Source organism: Sorex fumeus, unplaced genomic scaffold (assembly GCF_029834395.1).
Source record: "Sorex fumeus unplaced genomic scaffold, SorFum_2.1 ptg000098l, whole genome shotgun sequence".
NCBI lineage: Eukaryota > Metazoa > Chordata > Mammalia > Eulipotyphla > Soricidae > Sorex > Sorex fumeus.
In genome coordinates this window covers 31,109,052-31,136,165 of record NW_026606155.1, presented here as the reverse complement: position 1 = coordinate 31,136,165, position 27,114 = coordinate 31,109,052, and the positions used below count along the sequence as shown (strand labels likewise).

The window sequence follows — 27,114 nt, the reverse complement described above, 5'->3', positions numbered from 1 at the left end:
GTTTGGGTAGCATTTAAAAACAAAATCTCAGTGGACTGGAGAGATAGTAGACAGTAGGACATTCGCCTTGCATGCAGCCAAGGGTTTGCGTCCCATTCCTGGCACCCCATATTGTTTCCTGAGCCTGTCAGGAGTGATCCTTGAGCCCAGAAAAAGAAATAAGTCCTGAGCACCCCTGAGTGTGGCCCAAAACCAAAAGTCTGTCCAGAGAAAAAGCTCAATGGGTTGAAGCATACATATGCTCTGTATGAAGGAACTCCAATTCAATAGCCAGTACTGTATCTTTCCTGAAGCAACACCAGGCATATCCTCTGAGGAAGCAAGGAGTACCTCCCAGTAGCACTGTCCTCCCTTTGTTCGAGTGGGCACCAGTAATGTCTCCATTGTGAGACTTGTTGTTACTGTTTTTAGCATATCAAATATGCCACAGGGAGCTTGCCTGGCTCTGCCATGCAGTCAGGATACTCTCGGTATCTTGCTGGCCTCTCCGAGAGGGACAGAGGAATTGAACCTGGGTCGGCGCATGCAAGGCAAATGCCCTACCTGCTGTGCTATCACTCCACCCACCTCCCAGTATGGCACAAAATAAAACAAAAACCTAAAATCTCTGCTCTTCTGTCAGGTAAGTGAAGGAAGTTAATCAGAGGAAGGAAAAATGATGGTCTTTAACGTTCAAACTAACTTTGTTTTCTTGGAAGCCACATTCAGGTCTTATTCCTGGCAGTATTCAGGGCTTACTCCTGACTGTACTCAGGAATCCTCCTGGTAGACTTAGAGGAACATATGGTGTTCCAGGGATTGAACTTGGTTAGCAGGGTGCAAGGCAAGTGCCCTACCTGCTGAACTATCTCTGGTCTCTCAAATTAACTTTTAATTCATTATTTCAAATTTTTGATAGAATGTGATCCTGATGGATTAGAATTAGTCTGAGAATACAGAAGGGAAAGCAAATTAGATTTGAAATGATAAAAGATCACTAGGGTCTGACCAGATAAAGGTTATGGTTATTTTATTAATGAAAAAATCACAAACTTTCTAATTAATAATATTATTCATAGCATTTCTATACTTTTATTTCAATTAGCAAAGTTAGTATGGAAACTGTTTTTAAACTAAATTTTTAATTCAATGTGTGTATGAAATGATTCTTATGTCTAAAAAATTTTGTGAAATTAAAATTATGCAATGAACCTTATAGACTCTCAAAACATGTTTGCGTATTTTATTACATTACCACTAAAATCACATACCTTAGTGAAGCAGGAAAGTCCATTAAAACAAAGTACAGAAGACTAGAAAAATTTCAACTTTGAATAAATAAGTCTGTCATCAGAGGCAAAGTCAGTTAATGTTCCTTACCCACCATACATTATGGTTGTAATAAAGAACATAGGTTCACAGATCTACAATGCCTGGCACATCTTAAATACAAGTATACCCTAAATTATAAAGTTATACCAAATCCTCGGTGTATACTAAATTGAAGTGTGTGCTCCTTTGGAACTTTAAATTATCCAAAACCACTCCACAAACTTTCTTAATAAATTGCAAAAGTGTCTGGGCTCAGATGATTTTTTATATACACAATACTCTGAATTTAGTAGTCTTCCTTCCTTCCTTCCTTCCTTCCTTCCCTTTCTCTCTTTTGTTCTCTCTCTCTTTCTCTCTCTTCTTTCTTGTTTATTTGTTTGGTTTTTGTTGTTGTTGTTGTTGTTGTTGTTTTTGTCACAGCCAACAGTAATCAGACTTAATCCTAGCTTGGAGCTCAGGGATCACTTCTAGTGCATATAGAGGGCTGAGGATGAACCCAGGTTGGGCACTCACAAGGCAAGATCCTTAGATTCTGTACTCTCTCTCCAGGTTTTGAATTAAACAGGTTCCTATTTGAATTCTTTTCTTCACACTGAGACTCAAAGTCAGGATCTCATGCATGTAAGGCATGAGCTTTACCAGAGTCACATCCTGATTCCTATTTGAAATTCTTAATGATTTTTGAGTTTTGCAGTCACTCCATGACTGATGCCTTCACTTCTTTGTCCTCTTGACTTTCATGAAATTGTCAATCCATTCTCTCTCCCGATGATTGTTATTTAATTTTTCTTTAAATCACCACCAAAAATGTAAACATGTTCATTTGGTATAATGGAAGCCAAATGAAGCTTCTTAGGGTGAGGACGAGTCTTTGAAACTCAATAAACACTCAGAGCCATCCCCATACCCCCCAGGGTTACAATAACTTCATTATTTAGAGTGTTTCCTAATTCCATTTTTTTGGAACAGAACAAACAAACTGTTTACTATCTGGAACTTAATAAACACAAACACACAAATGAGCATAAGCAAAATTGGGAGATGTAAAATTGGTGAATTGTCTTGTATCAAAGTCAACATTAGGCTATTAATTATACTATAACATTGCAAAATATTGCTAGTAGGTAAAACTGGGCAAAGTTCTCTGTGATATATGTATTATCACTGTTCACACATGTATCATGGTCAGTGATATAAAATATATATAAAATATGATTACATATACATAAAACATTCAGTGATGCCTATATTAGTTCTAAGAACTTCAAGTAAACCTACAACTATCTCAATAAAATTCTCAAATAAATAATTGATTTTGACACATTTTTCCTTAATTCAAGTTTTGTATTTGTCTCTGAATATATGTCCAATTTAAAGACTGATGCGACTCTCAGATTTCTACTGTGTGATTTATTACTTTACAGTAGTAAAGTAAGGTAAAGTAAGCAATCCCAGCTCCCGGAACCGCGCCGCTTATGACATCTCATTCCTACTTTGACAAACTGGCAGGGTACCGAATGTAGCCTGCCCACACGGCAGAGTCTGGCAAACTCCTCGTGGCGTACCCAATATGCCAAATACCAGTAACAATGATGAGTCTCATTCTCCTAAAGAGCCTTGAATATAATCTCAGGGCTAGGATAAAGGAGACATTACTGGGGCCTGCTCGAGGCAATCGACTTATAACAGGATGATCTGTGATCTGTGATCTGTGATTTATTACTACATTATGGAAGAGAAATATATTATCTGCACAGAAACACAGTAATATTGCCCTCACAAATGAAAGTTGCCATAAAAATAAAACTAAAAAGGACTGTTTAAGCATATGAACTGCATCTTAAATTTAAGACCTTATTTAGACATATGCATATCATCATCAGTAACCTGAATATTTGTCTCTTTATCCTAACTTCAATCTTTATCCCTTTCATGTCTTTTTTGGGGAGGGGGGGTGTCACATCCAATGATACTCAGGGGTTACTCTTGGCTCTACACTCAGGAATTACTCCTGATGGTGCTTGGGGGATTTTATGAGATGTCAGGGATCAAACCTAGGTCAACTGCATGCAAGGTAAACACCTTTCCCACTTTACTATCGCTCAGGTCCCCCTTTATATCTTTTTTACTAAATCCAGCTCTCTTGCTTCTGTTTCTTCATTATAAAGGCACACTATAATTATTTTGTATGCCCACAATGAGATAAGGTTAATGATTTTTTTTTTAATTTCAATACATGCAGTGAAAGAAAAATTGCCTTATCAACCCAAGTATTTCTGTCAGGTAAAATAATAGGTTACTGGAAAGGAAAAACCATTCTGAATATATTCTGTTGAAATCACTACAATGTTAAAAAAAAATAATAGCAACAAACAGGTAAGTCATGCAATGAATATCCCTAATTTGATTAAACCATAAAATGCAAATATGAGTTATTAAATTCTTTTTAATATAGTTTTTAAAACCAAGTTTAAATGAGAACCTTCTAGAGCTTTTTAAATTTCTGCTTGGAGAACTTTAAAGAAAACTCAATGGGCCAGAGCACTCACCTTATGCACAGGATGCCCAAATTAGATCCTTGGCACCACATAGCACATAGTCCTCCAGGCACCACTGGGAATGATCCCTATTACTAAGCTGGGAACAGCCCCAAAGCACAGCTGAGTAAAATCCCAAACCAAAAATAAATATTTGCTTAATAAATATATAAAATATATATTTTATATATTCTCCATATATAAAAATTATTTTATATAATACTCTTAATCTGCTTGATTAAGAGTATTATATAAAATAATTTTTATATATGGAGAATTGTTTTGGGCCACAGCCATCATTTCTCAAAAATTACTCCTGGTTCTGCACTCTCAGATCACTCTCGGTAGTTCTCAGGTCCCCCTTCATATCTCTTTTACTAAATACAGCTCTCTTGCTTCTGTTTCTTTTTTTTCAAATATTAATCTTTTATTTTATCGAATCAACATGAGGTAGAGCATTACAAAGATGTTCATGATTGGGTTTCGGTCATACAATGTCCTAACACCCATGTCTTCACCAGCGTAATTTCCCAGCACCAATGTCCTAAGTTTCCCTCCCACCCTCCCCCAAACCACCCAACTCCTATACCAGCCTGCCCGTATGGCAAGCATTTCTCTTCTTTCTCTCTTTCTCTTACTCTCTCTCTCATATTAGGCATTACAATTTGAATACAAATGCTGAAAGGTTAACATGGATGGAATTGAAGAGTATCATGCTAAGTGAAATGAGTCAGAAGGAGAAGGGCAGATATAGAATGACCGCATTCATTTGTGGGATATTAAAAAAATAGTATGAAGCTAATATCCAAGGCCAGGAAAAATGGGCCAGGAGGACTGGTCAATGGTTGGAAATTACAAGGGTGTCAGGGATGGAAGGGAGTTAAGATAGAGGAGGGTCTATTATGACAACATTAGTTGGAAAGAGATAAACATGAGAACTGCTTTCAAAAACTTAAATTCTTGAAAATAGTTTATATAGTTTTTAGACAGTGCTTAAAACCTGTGATACATTTTTAAATTTTGGTTTAAAAGGTTATTTTATGAATCAAGCATACAACTAACACTTAATCTAATCAAAATCTGAATGATCAAAAACCTGAAACTTTGGTTTTTGATCAGAGATGATACAAGGGCTTAAGGTGATTGGTTGCATGCAACCAAACCCGTTTTGATCCTAAGAACCAAATATGTTCCCCTTGAGCATTATCAGGAGTGATCTCTAAACGCAGTGGCAGGTGTAAATGCTGAGCACCAGCAGAAGTGTGTTCCTCTCCCAAAACTCCCCCAAAACTTTGTATTATTAATAGTAAGTTTTACTATGGTGAAGAAATGATGCTACTTGATAGTTAAGTCTCTACAGTTTTCAGAGAATTAATCACATTTTTTTGGAAGAAAAAATAAATCTTCTCAAATCACTTTGAAAGCGATTTGAAAGAGCAAACATACTACATAAAATTAAAATAAATCTGTTTGGGGCTGGAGAGATAGCACAGCGGCCTTGCACGCGGCTGACCGGGTTCGATTCCCAGCATCCCATATGGTCCCCTGAGCACCACCAGGAGTAACTCCTGAGTGCAGAGCCAGGAGTAACCCTGTGCTTCGCCAGGTGTGACCCAAAAAACAAAATAATAATAATAATAATAAATAAATAAATAAGTCACGGTCCTCCCGTTGTTCATCGATTTGCTCAAGTGGGCCCAGTAATGTCTCCATCATGAGACTTGTTGTTACTGTGTTTTGGCATATCAAATACATCACGGGTAGCTTACTGGGCTCTCTGAGAGGGGCGGAGGAATCGAACTCGGGTCGGCCATGTTGGCTGCGTACAAGGCAAACGCCCTACCGCTGTGCTATCGCTCCAGCCCAAATAAATAAATAAATCTGTTTATATATGTATATGTATACTTATTTAAATGAAACCTGGAGTCAGATTGACATATGAAATGGCAGAAAAGAATGTTATGAATCTGGGACCAAAGTGATAGTACAGCAAATAGAACATTTGCCTTACACACAGTCAACCCAGGTTCAGTCCTCGGCATCCCATATGGTACCCTGAGTACCGCCAATATTAATTCCTGAGTGAAAAGCCAGGAATAACCTCTGAGTTTTGCTGGATGTGGCCCAAAAACTAAAACAACAACAACAACAAAAGAATCTTATGCACTGCTGGGAGAAAGAACCTCAAGAAATAAAGTCTAAGTGCATTCCCCTTAAAATTCATATATTGAATTCCTGGTACTAAGTACCTCAAATGTTACTGTAGGGAAAGAGAGTTAGTACAGTGGGTAAGGAGTTTGCCTTGCTTGCAGTTGACTCTAGTGTGCTCCTTAGCCGCACATATATTTCCCAAAAATCCTCCAGGAGTAAACCCTGAGCTCAGAGCCAAGAGTAAGCCCTGAGGACTGCTAAATGTGGCCCCACCCCCACAAAACAAAACCAACAACAACAAAAGAAATGATTGTAATAGGATCTTTAAAGAGTTGATTAGGTTAAAATGAGATCTTTAGGGTAGGCTATAATTCAACATGAATGAATGAGATTCTTCCAAGAGAAGGAAATTTGCAGACAGATAGAGGGCACATCACATTAAGACATGGAAAATAGACTGCAATCTATAGATCAGAGAGAGAGAAAGTAGAAGAAAACAACCCTCCTACCATACACAAAAAAGGATTTATATGAGGTGAATCGAGCATTAATCAAACTTAGTGGGGTAATCAATTCACAGTATATGATTATTAAATCATCATAGAGTACATCTTATATGTATACAATGTTCTATGTTTATTTATATGGCAAAATAAGTTAGAAAAAAATTTTCTTTTAAAACATAAACTAGCCTGGGGCTGGAGTGATAGCACAGCTGGTTGGGCGTTTGCCTTGCATGCGGCCAACCCGGGTTCTATTCCCAGCATCCCAGATGGTCCCCTGAGTACTGCCAGGGGTAATTCCTGAGTGCATGAGCCAGGAGTAACCCCTGTGCATTGCTGGGTGTGACCCAAAAAGAAAAAAAAAACACACAAACTAAACTAGTTTTGGACTCCTAGCCGTGAGTACGATGAGAAAATTCATTATTATTTTTTAAGTTCCCCATTAGGCATCCCTATAAAACTAATATCGATACTAAAAATATCAACTTATTCAAAGGAATGTCCTGTCCCACCAATGTCAATGTCAGAATCCCCAAATAGAAGCATCCATGATCTTTTATTTAAGTGTAGTAAGGGCAATGTAGACATATCTGTCACTGTAGCACTGTCCCCCCCATTGTTCATCGATTTGCTAGAGCGGGCCCAGTAATGTCTCCATTGTGAGACTTCTTGTTACTGTGTTTGGCATATCAAATACATAATGGGGAACTTGCCAGGCTTTGCTGTGCGGGCAAGATATTCTCAGTAGCTTGCCGGGCTCTTCAAGAGGGGCGAGGAATCAAACTCAGGTTGGCCAAGTCGGCTGCATGCAAGGCAAATGCCCTACCCGCTGTGCTATCACTCCAGCCTGTAGACATATCAAAATATCTTTAACAATGATAATGGCTTTTAGTTTCCAACTATGATTAAACGAAGACTCTCTCTTATAAAAAAAAATATCTTGAGGGTAGTTGGGCTCAACTAAAGAATTCCTGAAAGTGCTCTCTAGTTCATCACAGTAACTAATAGTCAAAGTGTTCTCTTTTAATGTGATTTCTTTCTTTATCATCTGATGATTTATTTAGATGCTTCTTCCAAGTATTGAGACTATTGGGGGGCTGGAGAGATAGCACAGCAGGTAGAGCATTTGCCTTGCACGAGGCCAACCTGGGTTCGATTCCCGGCATCCCATATGGTCCCCTGAACACTGCCAGGAGTAACTCCTGAGTGCAGAGCCAGGAGTAACCCCCGTGCATCGCCAGATGTGACTCAGAAAGCAAAGGGAAAAAAAGACTATTGGGTATTTGCCATTTGGTGGTATATTAAAAATGGATATGTATACACCAGAAGAAGATAGACAAACACAGGATAATCTCACTCACTTGTGGAATATAGACTACTGGATGAAGAAACATAATAAAAGAAGGATGCCAAGATCATCCTTGACCCCAATGTTTAGAGATGAAATAGGCAGAGAAGGAAAGAAATCAAAGGGTGGGGGAGAAAGGCAAAGAGAACAAGAAGTAATGAGTGAACAGCTATCAGGGCTTCAGTTATCCCAGTGATATGAGTGAGAGGTATAGACATATACCCAAAATACAGATTCAACAGAACTGAAAACATGAGATCTAAGCGGCGACTACTGAAATTTTGTAAAGTGCCTGTCAACTTGACAGGCAGGGGTGGAGTGGGGTTTGGAATGGAGAGGGAATCTGGGAACACGGTGGAGGGAAGTTGATACTGGTGGAATGATTGGTGTTGAATTACTGTATGCCTAAAATGCAACTATGAGTAACTTTTTAAATCATGGCTCTTCAATTAAAAAAATTAAACACTTAATAAAGGTAACTATTATTATAATGTAAATTCTGAGCAAATTCTTATGTGATGTTATAACACTAAAATATTTTGTAGTCAACTCAAAAGCACTTAACTATATGCCATCTTCAGAGGGATTTCTCTGGCAACAAATAGATCTGTGTCTAAATTAGAGCTTCTCAGTGCTTGAGAGAGTTCAATAAAAGGAAAAAAGCAAAACTGAGTTAGTATTTTGAGCCTTTTGTCAGAATGTTTCTCTTCTTTTACAAAGGATACAACTTTCATAGTATTTTATTTTCAGATAATACATCTACCTCAGCTAAAAGATTCTTGTTTTTCACCAACAAACTAGCAAAGTCATGACGGACAGCATCAGTTGTCCTTTTGGGGTATGTGTTTGGGTTCCTGGTAGGAGCCAATTCAAGAGGAGGATCAAAACAAGCCTACAAATAGAAATGGAAAATTAATTAGCATATACCCTGTTAAGATAAAAAATTTACAATGTTTTAGTCCACATGAAATCAAATAAAAAGCTATAAAAAGAATAAATCTTTAAATTATTAATTTTGAGATGCTAGCCTAAACAAATGTAGTACATCTCCGAAACAAATAATATACTGATTTAAATTTAACAAAACATCTTAACTCACATAAAAAAAATTATTAACTCACCATTTATAACACCAGACATAAATAAATGCAGTCCATCAATATAGTTTCCAAGAAGTATAAGAACGAGGGAAACTCATAAAATGTCTGGGGGAACTAATTCATATCAAACAAAATCTTATAGAATTTTTTTTTTTTTTTGCTTTTTGGGTCACACCCGGCGATGCGCAGGGGTTACTCCTGGCTCTGCACTCAGGAGTTATTCCTGGCGGTGCTCAGGGGACCATATGGGATGCTGGGAATCAAACCCGGGTGGGCCGCATGCAAGGAAAACGCCCTACCTGCTGTGCTATCTCTCCAGCCCCGTTATAGAAATTTGAACTATCAGGAAATCACTGATAAAGGTTTATCAGTATTCATTTTTGGTTTTTTTTTTTCCTTTTGTGATGCTCAGGGGTTACTCCTGTCTCTGCACTCAGAAATTACTCCTGGCCATGCTTGGGTGACCATATGGGATGCTGGGGAAAGAAACCCGGGTTGGTCACATGCAAGCAATCTCCCTACCCACTGCACTACTGCTCCAGTCCCCCATTTTTTATTACAAATCAAATCCTATTCGTTGTATCATCAAAAATTTGATTTTTAAAAATTTGGTTGCAATGTAGCAACACTTTTGTGATTCTACCACACCTGTACTGAGAGTAAAAAATAGGGAGTACTGATTAGAGTTACAATATCTCCTCCTATTGGCAAAAGTTTTACTAAAACTTTTATCATTATCAATGTTTTACTAAAACATTAATTCAAACGGTATATTCATTGCAGCACTTAGAATAATAGAACAAATAGTACTATTTCTTTGCATTATAAAAATTACTTTAAAACTCTTTGAGGTATAGAGCCAAAAAGATAGCAGATAGGGCCATTTGCTTGCATGTGGCCAACCCAGGTTTGATCCCCAGCCTCCTATATGGTCCCCGAGCACTGACAGAAGTAATCCATGAGTGCAGAGTCAGGAACCTGAGCACAGAGTGACAGAGTTATCCCTGAGCACAACTAGGTATGACCCCAAAACAAAACAAAAATGTATTTGTTTCCTAGTAAAGGCCCCACATTTGATCCTTGGCACTGGATGACCTACTCTGAGCCCTACCAGGTATGGCCCTGGTGGTCCCCAACAACTGCTGAGAAAGACCCTTAAAGTTATAAATAAAAGAAACACACATACACACACACACGTGCGAGTTTCATTCATATTGGGGGTGTGGGTATACCCGAGTTGGGGGTTACTCTTGGTTCTATACTCAGAATTTCCACCTGGCAGACTCAGGGGACTATGGGATGCGTGGAATTGAAACTTGGTTGACCACGTGCAAGGCAAGTGCCCTACCTGCTGTATAATCTCCCTGGCACCTGATTCATATTTATCTTAAGAAACAAGCTACTGTGTGGACCTCAGAAGCATGAAAAAATTAATCCTTACAATCAGTTCAAGTACTACCTCTTGATTTTTGCAAGGTGAAAATCTCTGTCCCTCTAATCTCCCTTCCCCACACACATTTTTATTGTTTAATATTGCATATGAAAATACTAATCTTTCACAATACATTAAAGAGACATAAGAGCTGATCTACCTCTGGCTGATCTCTATTATCCCATGCTCCACAGGAGGGAAAAATACAGATTAAGTACTAAAGAAGTCCAAAAGAAAAAGGAACCTTAAATGAAGAGTTAACACATACAGTGATGATGATAATTCTCCCAAAGTAACATTATAAAATTTAAGGCTGGGCGATAGTGTAGCAGGCAAGGCTGAGCTGTATTTGTCTTGTATGCGGCTGAGCTGGGTTTGATCCCTATTACTTCATTTGGTACCCCAAGCATAACAAGAGTAAGTCCTGAGCACCACTGGGTCCTGAGCACCAAACAACTATGTTTTATATATATATATACACACATTAGAGTATGTATAGATATCTATACATATATAGATATATATCTATACTCTAGTAGTCTAAAGTAAAATAAGCACAATTTTTCTGTGATTTTAGGTGTTTATGACTTTTTTATTGTTTTGGTGCTAAGATTCAAACCCAGGGTCTCACATATACAAGGCAAGAAATTGGTCTACTACTGAGCTTTACCGCCAATCCCAGCTATTTTATGTATTTTTAAATTTATTTTTATTAGTGAAATACCATGAGGTACAGTTGTAGACTTACAAATTTTTGTGTTTGGGTTTCAATTATACAATGATCAATTACCCATCCCTCCATCAGTGCCCATTTTCCACCACCACAAATCCCAGTATCCCTCCCAAGTTATTTTATTTTTTACAGAACTTAAAATTTATCACTTCAAATTACATAGAGTATGATTTGCTTCATTTACTATAAGCTTAAAAATATATGAAATTTTACCATATCGGTCACAAGAAAAATATTTCAAATTCATAATCAATTCCCAGATGAAACTTGAATTGTCCAATATGAGTGGCTGCCCGATATAATTTGACTGTAGTTTGTCTGAATGTCAAAGAAGCTGTTGCTAGGTGAATGCATCACAAAGGCCCAAGGAATGGAAAAGGGATGTCTTAAAGTGATAGATAAGATAGTAGTGAAGGAGATAGGGAAATGGATCAAGGACTGGTGAGCATCTTTTACATGTAAGAGTCCTGGATTCAATCCCAAAGGCACAGGGGATGGCTTCTCCTTCAGTATCATCTAGCATGGTTCATGGTGGGCAAGAAAAGACGTATTTCTCTTGTTAATTAGGTGAGAACACAAAGCATTTTTTAACAAGCATTAGTAAACTCCAGAACTCATTAGAAAAATATATGAAAAAATATTTTTCTAATATATATGAAACTACTGTCAAAATATATGAAACTACTGTCTTGGATCGTTTGTGAAATTCTTAGAAAAAGTCAAATTTTTGTATTTCAATTCCTGATTAAGGGAGAAGCACTTTGGGAGGAGAAAAAAAAAGTGCACTCACTAGTGCCCAGAGAGATTTACAGCAGGAAGGCCAAACTAGATTGGATCCCTGGCACTCAACATGGTCTCTGGAGCCCCAACAGGAGTGACTCCTGATCACAGATGGGTGCCGTCCCCCCTTCTCCCCGCAAAAAATGTGTGTCCTCTGGCACACTACAGTAAGTGTGGGCCTGCCTTGCAACCAAAGTATGCTACTTCAGTAAGCACCACAAATACAGCATATGTGACAACCACAAATAAGTGTGTGACTCCATCATCATAACAATGAACGAAAAAGGGAGGAAAAGAACCCAAAGGATGTCTAATACTGCACAACAATTTATACTCATTCATTAATTTTCCAACACACTTATTCTAGTTTAGAGCCACCAGTAGCTGGGACTTACTCTGACAACTGGGACATATGGGGGAACCAATGGAGAATACACCGATCAGAGGGTACAGTATTCAGTACAGTACTCACACCCACACTTACTCAAACTGGGACCACTTGAAATGCCAATGAATCTTACACATGCTTTGGAATCTAGGAAGAAATCAGAGTATCCAGAGTGCACACAAATAGCTTGAAAGATAATATTTTTTGCTCGTGTTATAAAAATAAATTAGTAAGTAAAGTAAAGGCCCTCCCGTTGATCATCGATTTGCTCGAGCGGGCCCAGTAACTTCTCCATTGGAGACTTTGTTGTTACTGTGTCTGGCATATCGAATACTCTCGGTAGCTTGCCGGGCTCTCCGAGAGGGGTGGAGGAATCGAACTCGGGTCGGCCATGTTGGCTGCATGCAAGGCAAACGCCCTACCGCTGTGCTATCGCTCCAGCCCTTAATAAATTAAATGGCACTATTTGATCCTCTTGGAGAGCCTGGCAAGCTACCGAGAGTATTCAATATGCCAAACACAGAAACAAGAGGTCTCACAATGGAGACGTTACTGGGCCCACTTGAGCAAATCGATGAACAACGGGAGGACAGAGACAGACTATTTGACAACTTGTTGTAGCTTAATTATCACATAATCTAGAGGATCTCAACTCTACCATATTAGATCTCAAGGAAGACCTCAAACTATTGATATCCAAGTTCTATGCTGTTAGGTACCTGAAAGTCAGACCTGGAACCAGACTGAAGCCATGACAGTCCACAGCTAACATTAAGTTTTGACTAGGCCTAAGTTTCTGTTTTTCAGAAACTGAATTTGCAATTTCTGATAAGAAACTGCTACATCATCTGACTGGTCATGAGGGATCACTATGCCCATTTTTTGGAACAACCAGAAACTGACTGTTATCAAATGTTGACTAATTGCTGACAACTGTTGCTTGATCACTATTATCATAGTGCTTGCTCAATCTTGGGACCTATATAAACTGCTTGCACTTGGAGATTGGGGTCGCTATCGAGAGACCACTTTGTGGGTGAGATAGTTGAGCCCAGGTAACTGGAATAAAACTCCTTTGCACTTGCATTACTGTATCTCTGACTCTGTCTCTGTTCACGCCATGACCCAAAAACCCAGGTACAACACTACAAGCTCTTAATTGGGCTGTGTAGGCATCAGGGTTTTTTTGGTGTTTTTTTTTTTTTTTAAGGCACAGCTGAGTTCGAGTCTCACCCACCTGTCCCTTTCCTGCTTTAAGGCATAACTATTTGTTTTATAGATTTTTTTTTATATCATGCTAACCAATTTCGACCGTGAGTGTGGAAAGGTCGGATTACAACTGAATCTCACAAAGACAATGTTCATGAGAAACAGTCTTGTTCCTGACTTTCCATTCACTCTCAACGGAACGACCATCTCCGAATGCAACGGTTATATATACCTAGGTCGAGAAGTCAACGTGACGAATGACCTGGCACCTGAGTTGCGCAGGAGGAAGAGAGCAGCTTAGAATGCCTTCAAGAGCATTGAAGAAATAACTAAGAGGACAAAGAACCTCCAGCTCTGAGCACATCTCTTCGATTCCACTGTTCTTCCTGCATTAACATATGCCTCAGAGACCTAGGCCCTACGAAAACAGAATGAGAACGCTATTCGGGTCTCTCAAAGAGGAATCGAAAGAGCTATGCTTGGAGTATCATGCTTTACTCAAATGAGAGATAGAATATGGAGTTCGGATCTCCGTCAATGCTCAAGAATCAGGGATGCTGTCTCATTTGCCAAGGCATCAAAAATCAGATGGGCTGGACACGTAATAAGGTTTAGAGACGACCGCTGAACTAGAGCCATTACTGACTGGATTCCAAGGAACATCAAAAGACCGCATGAACACCCACCTACAAGATGGTCAGACTTCTTTGTCAAGACCCTGAATGATCGTTTTAAGGCTCTTCATGATTCTAGAATGAGCAGATGCCATTGGGCTACGCCACCACGCAACAGGGATGAATGGAGACGTTACTGGCACCCGCTCAAGCAAATCGATGAGTAACGGAGTATCAAGTGATCAAGTGATCATGACCTTAGAGTTGAGAACAACTGTCCTGCTTTTTTCATTTATACATGATAAAATATGAGGTAAATGGGCCCAGAGGAATAGTGCAGTCGCTGACCTTGCAAAAAAAAAAAAGTCTCAAGGGGCTGGAGCAATAGCACAGTGGGTAAGGAGTTTGCCTTGCACACAGCCGACCTGGGTTCGATTCCCAGCACACCATATGGTCCCCTGAGCACCACCAGGGGTAATTCCTGAGCGCAGAGCCAGGAGTAACCCCTGTGCATTGCCGGGTGTGAACCCCCCACCCCCCAAAAAATTGTCTCAAGTTCAAATCCACATGTGCTAAGCTTAATGCTGGCAGCTCTGCTGTTCAAGCCAAGTAACTATGCTGTGACCCACAGCATTGTTAAGCAATTTCCAGCTGCATATCGATTTTTTTTTTTTGTGAGTGTCTCTTAAAGGGGAGGACCAGGGCAAATTCTGCAACTAAAAAGATGCATAAGCACCACAAGTCAGAAAGTGCAATCTATGGTAAGCACATGTATGAGCATCATGATGATCCCAGGTAAGCACCATCACCATAACTTGTGTGCCCTATCCAAGAGTGTGAGCCCCAGAGAACATGTGTACAATCACTAAATATTTTGCATATACAAATAGCACTTGTAGCACTGTCGTCCCATTGTTCATTGATTTGCTCAAGCGGGCACCAGTAACGTCTCCATTGTGAGACTTGTTACTGTTTTTTGCATATCAAATACGCCACGAGGAGCTTGCCAGGCTTTGCCATGCAGGCGGGATACTCTCAGTAGTTTGCCGGACTCTCTGAAAGGGATGGAGGAATTGAACCCAGGTCAGCTACGTGCAAAGCAACTGCCCTACCTGCTGTGCCCATATGTACAAATACAACTATATATTTTGATGAGTACAATGGCCAAGATACAAGCACCATAACCTTATGTGCAAGCGAGGTGTTTGAGCAGACCTTGATCATCTCAACACCATCATCAACAAAAAGCCTGGAGAAAGAGTTCAACAGGTAGAGCACATTTTTTATGAGTGAGTCTAGGTACGATCCCAGTACCATGTATGATCTCCATCAGTAGTAACCCTTTATGCCATCAGGAGTAACCCTAGAGCACAGAGTCAGGAGATGTCCCTGAGCACCAGGTCTGCCTCCCAATCAAACAATAAGTAACCAAAATAAACTAAAAATTAATAAAAAATTAATAAAGTGAGGTGGGAATGAAATTATGGTTTTAGATAAGGCAAGGGCTGGAGCGATAGCACAGCAGTAGGGCGTTTGCCTTGCATGCAGCCAACATGGCCGACCCAAGTTCGATTCCTCCGCCCCTCTCGGAGAGCCCGGCAAGCTACCGAGAGTATCTCGCCCGCAGGCAGAGCCTGGCAAGCTCCCCGTGACGTATTCGATATGCCAAACACAGTAACAACAAGTCTCACGATGGAGACGTTACTGGGCCCGCTCGAGCAAATCGATGAACAACGGGAGGACAGTGACAGATAAGGTAAGGAGCAATTAAGTGATCCTTATAGGTTAATAGTAAATAATTCAGACAGTGAAAATAACATTTCTTCAAACACTCATCCCCAAACCTGTAAGACAAAAAAAAATTACATCCCTGGGCTGGAGTGATGGTACAGCAGGTACCTTGCCTCTTGCATTGCATGAGGCTAACTTGGGTTCTATCCCCAACATCCCATATGGTCCCCTGAACCCACCAGGAATGGTTCCTGAGTGCAGAGCCAGAAGTAAACCCTGAGCCTGGTGTGGCCCCAAAACAAAAAATTATATGCCTCGGGCCAGGGAGATAGTATAGAAGGTAAGGTGCTTTGCTCATGGATAACCCAGGTTTGATTCCCAACATCACATCTAACCCCTAGAGCCCCACCAGGAGTGATCCCTGAGTAATATCTACACCTATAATCTACTGTTCCTTAAATAACTACATCCACCCTGAAGGACACCTCATTTTTCATTTCTCTGTGTATGTTTATATATGGAAATACTACTCTAGAAAAACTTTCCAGAATTGAAATTAAAAAAAAAGCACACATTTAAATTATTGATAGGAAGTATTAAACAACCCTCAAAATGTTTATAAAAATTGGGCTTCTATAAGGATACATTAAAAATAACTGCCATTATAAACATTCAAATAAAAATATAGTTCATCTATTCTCTGTATAATGATCAGCTTTTTTTATTTTTGGTCACATCTAGTAGTACTCAGGGATTACTGTTGGCTCAGTGCTCAGGAAATGATCATATGGTTCTAAGAATTAAAGCCAGGGCTCCCATAGGCAAAGCATGCACCCTTTAAGCCATCTTCCTGATCTTCAATTCTCAATCTCTGTTTTATTAAAGACCAGTCCCAATATATTTGATAGAAAAAAACTATCCCTTCTCTCAAGAAATATTTTCATATCTTCTTGGACTGCATGCTCTCATGATTTGCTTTATAACACATTAAATTATGTTTTAATTTTTTCTTTTTGGTTCCTTGTCATCTCCTTGAATTCTAAACATTTAACTACCCTTAAATGAGTCCTTGATTCTCTATGAATACCATTTCCTTTTGGGGTACTCTCCTAATCTGATGGATTTATTTTGGTGGGAGAAAGAGGTTGCTGTATTCAGCAGTGTCATACAAGAAGCATTCAGGGGCTACTCCTGGCTCTGTGCTCAGTAGTGACCCCCTACTGGTGCATATGTAGTGCCAGGGATTTGAACTAGGATCACTGGTTCCTGTAGCAAATGCAAGGCAAGTGCCTTACCTCCTATACTATCCTGGCTACAATCTGGTGGATTTAAATACCCTATCTATCATTATTAAAACAATCACTTGACCATTTGGATGTCTCAGAGACTTTTTTTTTTTTTTTGCTTTTTGGTTTTCGGTCACACCTGGTGATGCACAGGGGTTACTCCTGGCTCTGCACTCAGGAGTCACTTCCTGGCAGTGCTCAGGGGACCATATGGGATACTGGGAATCGAACCCAGGTTGGCCGCATGCAAGGCAAACAACCTGTGTGCTATGTCTCCTTATTTATTTATTTACTTTTTAATATTTTATTTTTATAAAGTTGTTCACAATAATTTATTACATTTAATATTTCAACTCTAATCCTGCCACCATTACACCTACTCACCACCATATATCGAATGTTTCCACCCCGACCCCCAAGTCCTGCTCTCAAAGTAGGACCTAAATCATTTATTTTGTATTGCTTGTTACAAAAACTCCACTAAAAATGATCCAGAAAAACTTCCTTAGAGGAAAGTATGTAAAGATTGTTGTATTTCACCTTGGAGTCATTAAGCCCTTGTGTTATTTTTTTGTGTTATTTTTTTAAATTTTTATTAGTGAAACACCATGAGGTACAATTGTAGACTTACAAATTTTTGTGCTTGGGTTTCAATTATACAATGATCAAATACCCATTCCTCCACCAGTGCCCATTTTCCACCACCACAGATCCCAATATCCCTACCATCCCCCATCTCCCCCATTCCACCCTGCCTCTGTGGCAGGGCATTCCCTTTTGTTCTCTCTCTCCTTTTGGGTGTTGTGGTTTGCAAAAGAGGCAATGAGTGGCAATCATGTTTGGTCTATAGTCTACTTTCAGCATGCTTCTCCCATCCTGGGAGGATCCTCCCAACACCCTTTATTTGGTGCTCCTTTCTCTATCTGAGCTGCCTTTCCCCCTAGCATGTGTGGCTGGCCTCCAAGCCATTGAGTAAACCTCCTGGTACTAATCTCGGCTATTCTTGAGTGTTAGTCTCCTATTTTGTTACTTTACGTTTCCCAGATGAATGCAATCTTTCTATGTCTATCCCTCTCTTTCTGACTCATTTCACTTAGCATGATACTTTCCATGTAGTACCACTTGTATGTAAATTTCATGACTTCATCTTTTCTAACAGCTATATATATAAAGTACTCCATTGTGTAGATGTACCAAAGTTTCTTTAACCAGTCATCTATTATGGCACTTAGGTTTTTTTTCCAGATTCTGCCTATTGTGAACAGTGCTACAATGAACAAACAAGTACAGATGTCACTTCGACTATACTTTTTTGCCTCTCTGGGATATATTCTCAGGAGTGGTATTGCTGGGTCAAATGGGAGCTCAATTTCTAATTTTTGGAGAATTGTCCATACTGTTTTCCAAAAGAAGCCCTTGTATTAGAATGAGATGTCACATAGCCATATGCTCCAGGAATTCTAAAATTTTTAAATACTGTTATACAGCTGAGGTTAAATTCTTTTTTAACTGGATGGTGACTTTGGGATCCAGCGGCATTTCTATGGCGTATCATTCTGTGCTCTCTCCTGAGATTTATTTCTGAGTCTCTGGATCATGGCTGTTAATGAGATTACATAGTGCCAGAGGCAGTTCCAGGCTACCAGAAACACAGGGAGATGGAAGGAGGTTGCCCATTCCTGACTCCATGTGAGCCTGGAGATTTTGGTTTTAAGTCCCGTATACCTGTGTTTTTCAGCAGAGATTTGTTTCTGAGTCTCAGAGAAACTGAATTAAACCTCTGGTCCTCTACTTTGTCTTCATATTTTAACTTAGTAAATTGCTCAAATGAAACCTTTGCTTTCTGTCTTTTACACCCTAATTTCTTTTCTTTATTCAGGCTTTTGTTAAATTTGGATTCCCAAGAAAAGCCTCTCATCACATTTCTAAATAGCACTCCACTACCTCCCATTATTCCTATTCTCTTAATCTTTAAAGTAATTTTTACAGGAATCACACCCATATGTGGTGCTGGAGGGATAGAATAAGTAGTGTTGGAAGCTATCTAGTACCAGAGATGGAATTCAACTCACTTATGCTAGGAATGTGCTTTACTACTTAACCTATCTTCTCTGCCCTTGCCTATTTTTCAAAATGGAATACCAAAACTAGAATAAAAAATATATATGTATATCTATCTATCTATCTATATATATATCAGTGGGCTAAAGCAACAGTACAGCATGCAAGGCTCTTCTTTGCATGTAGATGATTTGGGTTCAATCCCGGGTACTTATACTAAAAGCCAAAAAGATATTGAATTGTACATTTAAATCAAGTGAATTTTGTGGTATGTAAAATATACTCCCAAAAAACTAACGGAATTTCTCTAATTTCACATACCGGGCTAATGAACAGTGTTCCCAAAATTTAGGAATAAAGCTAAAGCCACAAACTAAAAGTATACACTCCATCCCAAAGTGAATTCAAAAAGTGAGCTCTGCCAAAGTCCAAAGTGAGCCTCCCCAAGTTCACTGCAGCACTATTTGCATTGAGCAGGGATAAAGAAAATGTGGCCTACTCACAGGAAAAGATGCTGGTCAAAGAGTATGTATGCCGGCAAATGGTATGTCTGCTCTGGAGGATCTAAGGCATATACTGCAGCATACTGTCTAAGTACTTGGAGATATTTAATTAGATCTTTAGTTATCACCACACCAAAAAACGGTTAAAAAAAAAACGCCAGGCGATAACTTATTGTGATCCTCTCACACTGCATCCTCACATCAAAACATCCACTCTGTACAGCTCAAAATTTACAGAGACGTCCAGCAAAGAGACGGTAGAGGGGAGGATTAAACCCAGTTAAGCCTAGTAGTTTACCCGGACAACTCTATTAGGATACCCCTCTGTGATCAGAGAATAGTAAAACCCAGCCAGGATGGAAAAAAGAAAAAAAAAACCCAGCAGGAATGATGTGCACGAGAAACCATTATCAAGAGAAAACCACAGAATCTCAATCAATTGAGGGGGAAAAAAAAGTCTGAAACTTTGAGGCACTCGGCGGCATCTCGTTTCTGCAAGCCCGGCGCCTCAGCAGGGAACCGGCAGAGCACAGTCCCTCAGAACTGACGCCGCCTCCCGGCCCCCGGTCAGGCCCGCAGGGCTGCTCCTCAGCGGGGCCTCCGAGGCGGACCGGGTTTCCCGTGGGCAGTGCACCCGATTCGTCTGAGGAGACTACACACGAAGACCGTGATGGGCGCCACCGCCCCAGACTCCGCTTTAACCTCTACGAGCCAGCTTGCAGCCCAACCCAGAAAGCTCCGGGTTAAAGCCTCGGCCCGCCAGCTGTCTACACAGCCGGTCCACACAGCGTGTCTTGAACGCGTCGGTGAAAGGGCGGGCGGAGTCTCGTTCCCGCGATCTCGCATTCCTCCAGTGCCACGCCCCCTTCCGGCTCAGTCGATTTCCCCGCCCCACACGGAGGCGCGGCCTGCACTGGTCTTTCCACCAGCCAATCACGGCTGCTTACTTCCCTCATCTTCTCGCGTCCTCACAGCTTCCCGAAGGCGCGCTTCGCGGCTGGGAGGGATCGCGCACGCGCGTGCAGGAGGGGCGGAGGGGGGCAGGGGAGTAGCTGGGGATAGCGCAGGCGCAATAGGAGGAGGCGCTGGCCCGGCTATCGCTAAACACGTGGGTTGGGCTGTCCCGCTGGTATTGGCGAGTTGAATCTTGGTTCTTCAGAGGTGGTGGTCGCGGGCAGCGGATCGGGACCAGCCATGGCTCCGGCGGAAATCCTCAACGGGAAGGCGGTCTCCGCGTAAGCTCCTGCCCATGTTGGCGCGTGTTGGGCTGCAGTCGGGAACTCTTAAAGGGGGTGTGCTCGGACGGGTACACGGGAACTCATTTTGGCGGGAGGGACACTTGTAGCAGGCATCGGGCCCGCTGGAGGGGAGGGAGGAGCTGGATCCGAAACTGAAGCCTGAGTCCCTGTGGGCCAAGAAAGGAGCTTCGGGTACAGTTTGCATTTGCGTATCGTCCGTCTGGTGGTTGTGTCCACGGGCTCCTGTGCTTCTGGGACAAGACATTTTAATTGGCAAGACGATGCTCCCAAGTAACTTTCTGCCAGAAGAGAGTAGTGGGGAAACTTTCCCCACGTTTAACTTCCATCATTTGGAGGCGAAGAATCTGACAGGGCTCCCAGGCCGATTCGTTTCAGAAGTTCTAACAACCTAGAAACTTTCCCCGCAACACTGTCCTGGGCTAAGTAGAACCCATTAACGGTTTCCTTGCCAGTCCTTCGGATGTTCCTCGACAGCCACCTCCCCGTGCGGACCCCGGGGTTACTTTCTCGTGTGGCTCCGGAGGAGCTAATATCTTACTCCATCTGACCTCCAGGCAATAGTTAGTGAGTGTGATTGCCGAGGTCTGCAGAAGGTCAACGCTGCTCCTTTGGGTCTGGGAGGTGAATTGTGAGGATAGATGAGAGTAGAAGAGGGAGAAAGGACATATTTTTGTGTGACCTCTCTGGAAATTTGGGACCTTTGACTTTACTAGTTATTTATTAACTGCCCTAACTGGTGCCCCATGAATCCCTCATTTATGAATAGCGGCTTCAGAGCCCTTGGTGGTGACACTCACCTTGGACTCAAAAATCACCTTTGCTTCCTGAAAAGTGGAGTTAGTAAATTCGATAGTTGGTGAGGAGGAAGCTAAACTTTTAGACTGGAAGTCACGGTATTTAAATGTGCCTTCGTTTCAACACGTGGTTTGCTAACTTCCATTGTTTCTGCTTGACCTCCTTCTCCCCCCCACCCCCCATTCAAACCTACTCCTTTGCCACTGACTTTCTTGATAAAACCTATTTTTAAGAGAGCCTGCTTGTGAGGAGATAAGTTAGGTTTATTCATGGGAGGAGTTTGAGGAAGGCTGGCTCTTCTAGTTGAGTAGAGAACAAAGTTATAAAACTGTTAGTAACCTTCCTAGGAACAGGTCCGTGCATCTTGGGGTCTAAAACACCAAGAAATCTACTTTCACTCCTTAGTAGTTTTGCTACTTAAGGCAAATTTGTTAATACTGTGCCAATACGTTTCCTCGGATATGAAATAAATTTTTGGATCATTGAGCTATTAGGAGAATTCAATGAGAAATATTTGATCATTAGTATATTAATGATTAATAATGATGAAGTGGATGATTTTTTCTCTGATAGTGATAGCTGCTGGAGATCTTTTTTCATGGTTCTGAACATTAGTTGCACCTTACAATCATAGGTTTTTCTTTTTTGTTTTTTTTTTTTACTTTTTGGGTCACACCCAGCGATGCTCAGGGGTTACTCCTGGCTCATGCACTCAGGAATTGCTCCTAGCGGTGCTCAGGGGACCATATGGGATGCTGGGAATCGAACCTGTGTCGGCCATGTTGGCTGCGTGCAAGGCAAACGCCCTACCCGCTGTGCTATCGCTCCAGCCCCAACAATCATAGTTTTGTTACTTTTTTTTTATTAAGTATGTAGATTCACAAAAGATTGGGCCTATTCTAGTTTACAGTTTAATTTTCACAACTGAACTTATGAGTAACTAGCCTCCAAATCAAGAAATGATGTTGGCACCTCAGAATCTACCCCATTACCATCCCACCTGACAAAGGTAATTTCTATTCTGACTTTTTTTTTCTCATAAACTCAAATTTTAGATTCTTTGGAGCAAAGCAGGTTCTGCTGCATGTAAGTTTTCTGAGAGTTATACTTAGCTTGTTTATTCTTGCCTCCCCCCTGTTTATTCTGGGCTGACACAATCAAACTGACAAAAAAAAAAAACCTCAGATTTTTTTTCTGCATCTGTAGTGGTCTTATTTCTAACACTATAAAAAGTGGTTTTTTGAATTTTAAAGGATAGACAGTAGAAAGTCTTCCATGAGTGTGTCTGCCTTTCAATGAATGTGGTGTTCTGAGATTATTCCATGCTGCATTTCATTGCAATTTGTTTACTTTCCTTGTACTATCGTCTACTAAATTAATATGTTGCTATTTTTTGTGGACATTTGAGTTTCTGGTTTGGGCCATTATGAATAGTGCTGCTTTTACTCATCTTTTAGTGGAACCTGCCCACACAGCAGAGTCTGGCAAACTCCCCGTGGCGTACCCAATATGCCAAATACCAGTAACAATGAAGGGTTTCATTCTCCTAACTCTGAAAGAGCCTTGAATATGGCCCTTTTAAAAAAATCTCAGGGCTAGGATGAAGGAGACGTTACTGGGGCCTGCTCGAGGCAATTGACGAACAACAGGATGGTAGTGATTGGTTGTGATTAGTGGAACATATTTATTGGTTATAGATCTGTCATTCAGATGATCAAAATGTGTTTCTCACATATATTTGGGGTTCATCCACAGTTCCTGGCTCACAGCACCTCAGAGGATTGGGATTTCTTAAGTTCTGAAACTGATGAGGGTGTCTTTTGCTCATGTGGTGGCTTTGGCATCTAAGGATAGGGTCTGGGCGCCTGAACAACCAACTGTATAACTAAAGGTTTAGAATGTTCCATATAACTCAAGGGTTAGAACATTGCGTCCTATCCCAGGCCTTTGCGGAGGAGAGGGCCATGGAGGTTCAATTGGTTGCCTGTGACCACTGAGTTAATGGGTTTTGCCGCTGTAACGAAACTTCCATAAGAAACCCAGAGGAAGGTGGTTGTAGGGTGTTGAGTGGTGAACACATGGTGAAAATTCCTTTCCACACAACTCTCAGGCATCTTTTCTATCTGGCAGATCTCAATCAAGTGGGCAAATTCTGATTTTGAGTCAAGATTGTGAATTATTAAAAAAATGACTTAAAACATTTTTGTAATAAATGGCTCATCTAGTGACTAAATGGGTTTTCTGACTCTGGCAAATTAATCAAACCTAAGGAGAACCAGAAACCTCTGATTTATATCCAGTTTGTTAGAAACGTAGATTACCACCAGATTTTACCCAAAACAAGGCATTTTTCACTTTCAGGCACATCATAGTTTGTCAAAAAGGGATTCATGGATTAATCTATTTCTTCCATTTTGTTTTGGTTTCTGGGCTTTCCAGTTGTCAGGCCCCTAACTGTGGTGTTGCTGGGGGTCTCTGGTGTTCCAGCCACTGATGCTCAGTGGGACTGGGACAAAACAGTGCTAGAGGTCAACCCTGGGCCTTGTGAAAGGCACGTGCTCCTGACCCCTGAGCCATGTCCCAAACCTGTTTCTTAGCAGGTAGGGAGTTTGTCTTGCGCGAACTCGAGTTCGATTCCTCTGCCTCCTCGGAGAGCCCGGCAAGCTACCTAGAGTATCTCGCCCGCACGCAAAGCCTGGCAAGCTCCCCATGATGTATTTGATATGCCAAACACAGTAACAAGTCTTACAATGTTACTGGGCCCGCTCAATGAACAATGGGGTGACAGTGACAGTGACAGTGACTCTTCCCTTATACCTTCCTGTTAGTCTGGAATTGACAGAATTCCTCATTGTAAGATTACTTTTGTGCCTACTTGTGCAGTCTCGATGTAGTTGCCAAGTTATCTCACTTTGGGAGATTTTTAATCTTCAGTCATTCTAAAGATTTTTAATTTTTAGTCATTCATTTACTTTTAAATCCTTTGTCTTTATTCACCCCTTCTCCCTTTTCTATCTTGTTGCTGTTGAGATTGTGGGGGGGGGGTCTGGAGGGCTGGGTGTGGTGTCCACTGGGAATTGCTGCAGGGCTTACTCTCCCAGAGCTTACCAGGAGTTGTGCCTCCTTTTTGTGTGCTCACACAACTGACTGTGGTGTGGTCTGAGATTGAAGACAGCAGCGCTGCCAGGATAGTGCTAGGCATTTGTGGGACACCAGAGATTTTTAAACTCATGACTTGCAAGGCAGGTGCTCAAAGTTGCTGTACTCTTCCAGGCCCCAAATTTCCTTATCTTAAGAGAATTTCTGAGCCTCATAATTGAGAGAAATCTGAAGATTAGAGATGTTTGTGTCCTTTATGGGGGTATTATTCACTGTTGACATGAGCATCAGTATACCTCCTAATACACAGATTCTCTTCAATCCCCTGAGATTGTAGTAGTGAACAGGATAGCCCAAATCCCTACACTTCTGAATTAGAGTTAGGCAATAAAATACATAAAACAACATGCAATGGTGAGAAGTGCTGAAGAAAAAAATAGATTCCCAGCATCCCATTTGGTACCCCAAGGACTGCCAGGAGTAATTCCTGAGTGAAGAACCAGGAGTAACCCCTGTGCATTGCCGGGTGTGCCCCCCCCCCCAAAAAAAAGAAAGAGAGGAAGTAGAGTGAGGAAAGGAACAGATACCTAAGACAATTTTAATTTGAGAAGTTAAGCTCATGACCACTGTAAAAATGATTTAGGGGCAAAGGTTTGAAGGAGGTGGGGCCATGAGCTTGTCAAAGTTACCTAAAAGAGGGTTCCTACCAAAAACAGCCTGTGCCTTGCACCTTGGACCTCACCAGTTATTAATGACTGCCTTGGGGTCACCAGGGATGCTGACTAGGAGCGGAGAGCGAAGGGCAGTGCCCCGATTTGGGGAGATGGATTTTGCGAAAGGTGTGGATTAGATTGTGCCCAGAGAACACACGCTAAAAACATCGTGGTTGGTTTTTTTGATTAGGAACCACAGTTCTTACTTGTGTGTGCTTTCAGAACGTGCATGCTGAATATTGTATGTGGTTTATTAGATTTTCCGTCTTTATCTGCTCCCTCTGTCCACAGGTGGTATTTTTCTTCATTAAGTCTGAAGAAGACTATGAAGAACATGTGGTTTTCCCCTTGTCAGATCATTGAGAAAGGGCTGAGTTTTTGTGGGCTGAACACAGCAAGCTGGATTTGTTTGCTCACTGGGTTTGGAATACGGAGCTAAACAGATATGTTCCCCACCCCCTAACCCCCCCCATCCCCTGCCCCCAGCCCCCACCTCCAGTGGATAATTGGGTAATTTAGTTTCTCTTTGTGCTTTGGTTTCTATATATTAGGGTCATAATGACACGTACTTTATAGTTGTTAAAATCGAATGATACCTTACTTAAAAAACATTTAGAATGGTCTCTAGCACATAATAGGTTTCAATAAATAGTATTTAGGAAATGGTTGTTGAATAAACTATTGGAGTTTTTCTTTATGTAAGCCATTTCTTTAATAATTCACAATCTTGACTCAAATCAGAATTTGCCCGCCTGATCGAGATAGAAATGGAGCCATAACTATAGTTTCAGCTCCAGGGCCAGGCAAACCAACTTGGTCAAAAGAATATGCTTACCGGGGCTGGAATGATAGCACAGCAGGTAGGGCGTTTGCCTTGCACGCAGCTGACCCAGGTTCGATTCTCAGCATCCCATATGGTCCCCCAAGCACCGCCAGGGGTAATTCCTGAGTGCATGAGCCAGGAGTAACCCCTGTGCAACGCCAGGTGTGACCCAAAAAGCAAATATATATATATATATTATAGTTTATATATATATGCTTACCACAGTGAAGGGATTCTGAATGCTGATAGGCCTTTTCTTTTGTCTAAGTAGCTGAAGTTTCCGTTGATCCTTTTGTGCTTAACACGCTTTGCTAGCATGAACTGCAGGCCTTTCCAAAGGGGGAGTTGGATTTAAATAGGGCCTTAAATCAGACCATCTCCGAGTGTCTTGAGAATGCTGAAGCCAGAGCGGGAGTGTGGCAGAGTTCAGCACTGGCCGCCAGCCCCATTGCTATGGCACCAGCAAAAATCCTAGTTGGGGATGTTATCCAAGAGTCTCAGCCATCTGGAGGACTGGTATCAGATGATTTAGTGTTTTTGTCTGTGGGGCTTTGAGCCGGATGTGGGGCTTTGAGCCTCTGGGGGAAGGGGTCTCAGCATGGTCTGGCAATGAGGAAGTTCCCTCGAGCTGAGGGAAAAGTCTGACTGACTTGGAGAGAGGCCATGGAGGGAGGATGGAGGGTGAGGTCTCGCGTGGCCTTGAGAAGTCCATCAACCTCCCAGCACTCTCAGGCTGTA

The 27,114-nt window shown here is 41.2% G+C and overlaps 1 protein-coding gene across 1 annotated transcript in view; it reads left to right on the top strand.

Moving 5' to 3' along the window:
* Window positions 1-20,746: 20,746 nt before the first annotated feature.
* Window positions 20,747-27,114, top strand: part of MTHFD1 (methylenetetrahydrofolate dehydrogenase, cyclohydrolase and formyltetrahydrofolate synthetase 1) — a 74,026-nt gene continuing 67,658 nt past the window's right edge. The window contains exon 1 of the mRNA XM_056133160.1: window positions 20,747-20,922. Coding sequence (XP_055989135.1) covers window positions 20,882-20,922 — 41 coding nt within the window. The 5' untranslated portion in view covers window positions 20,747-20,881. The remainder of the gene's footprint in view (window positions 20,923-27,114) is intronic.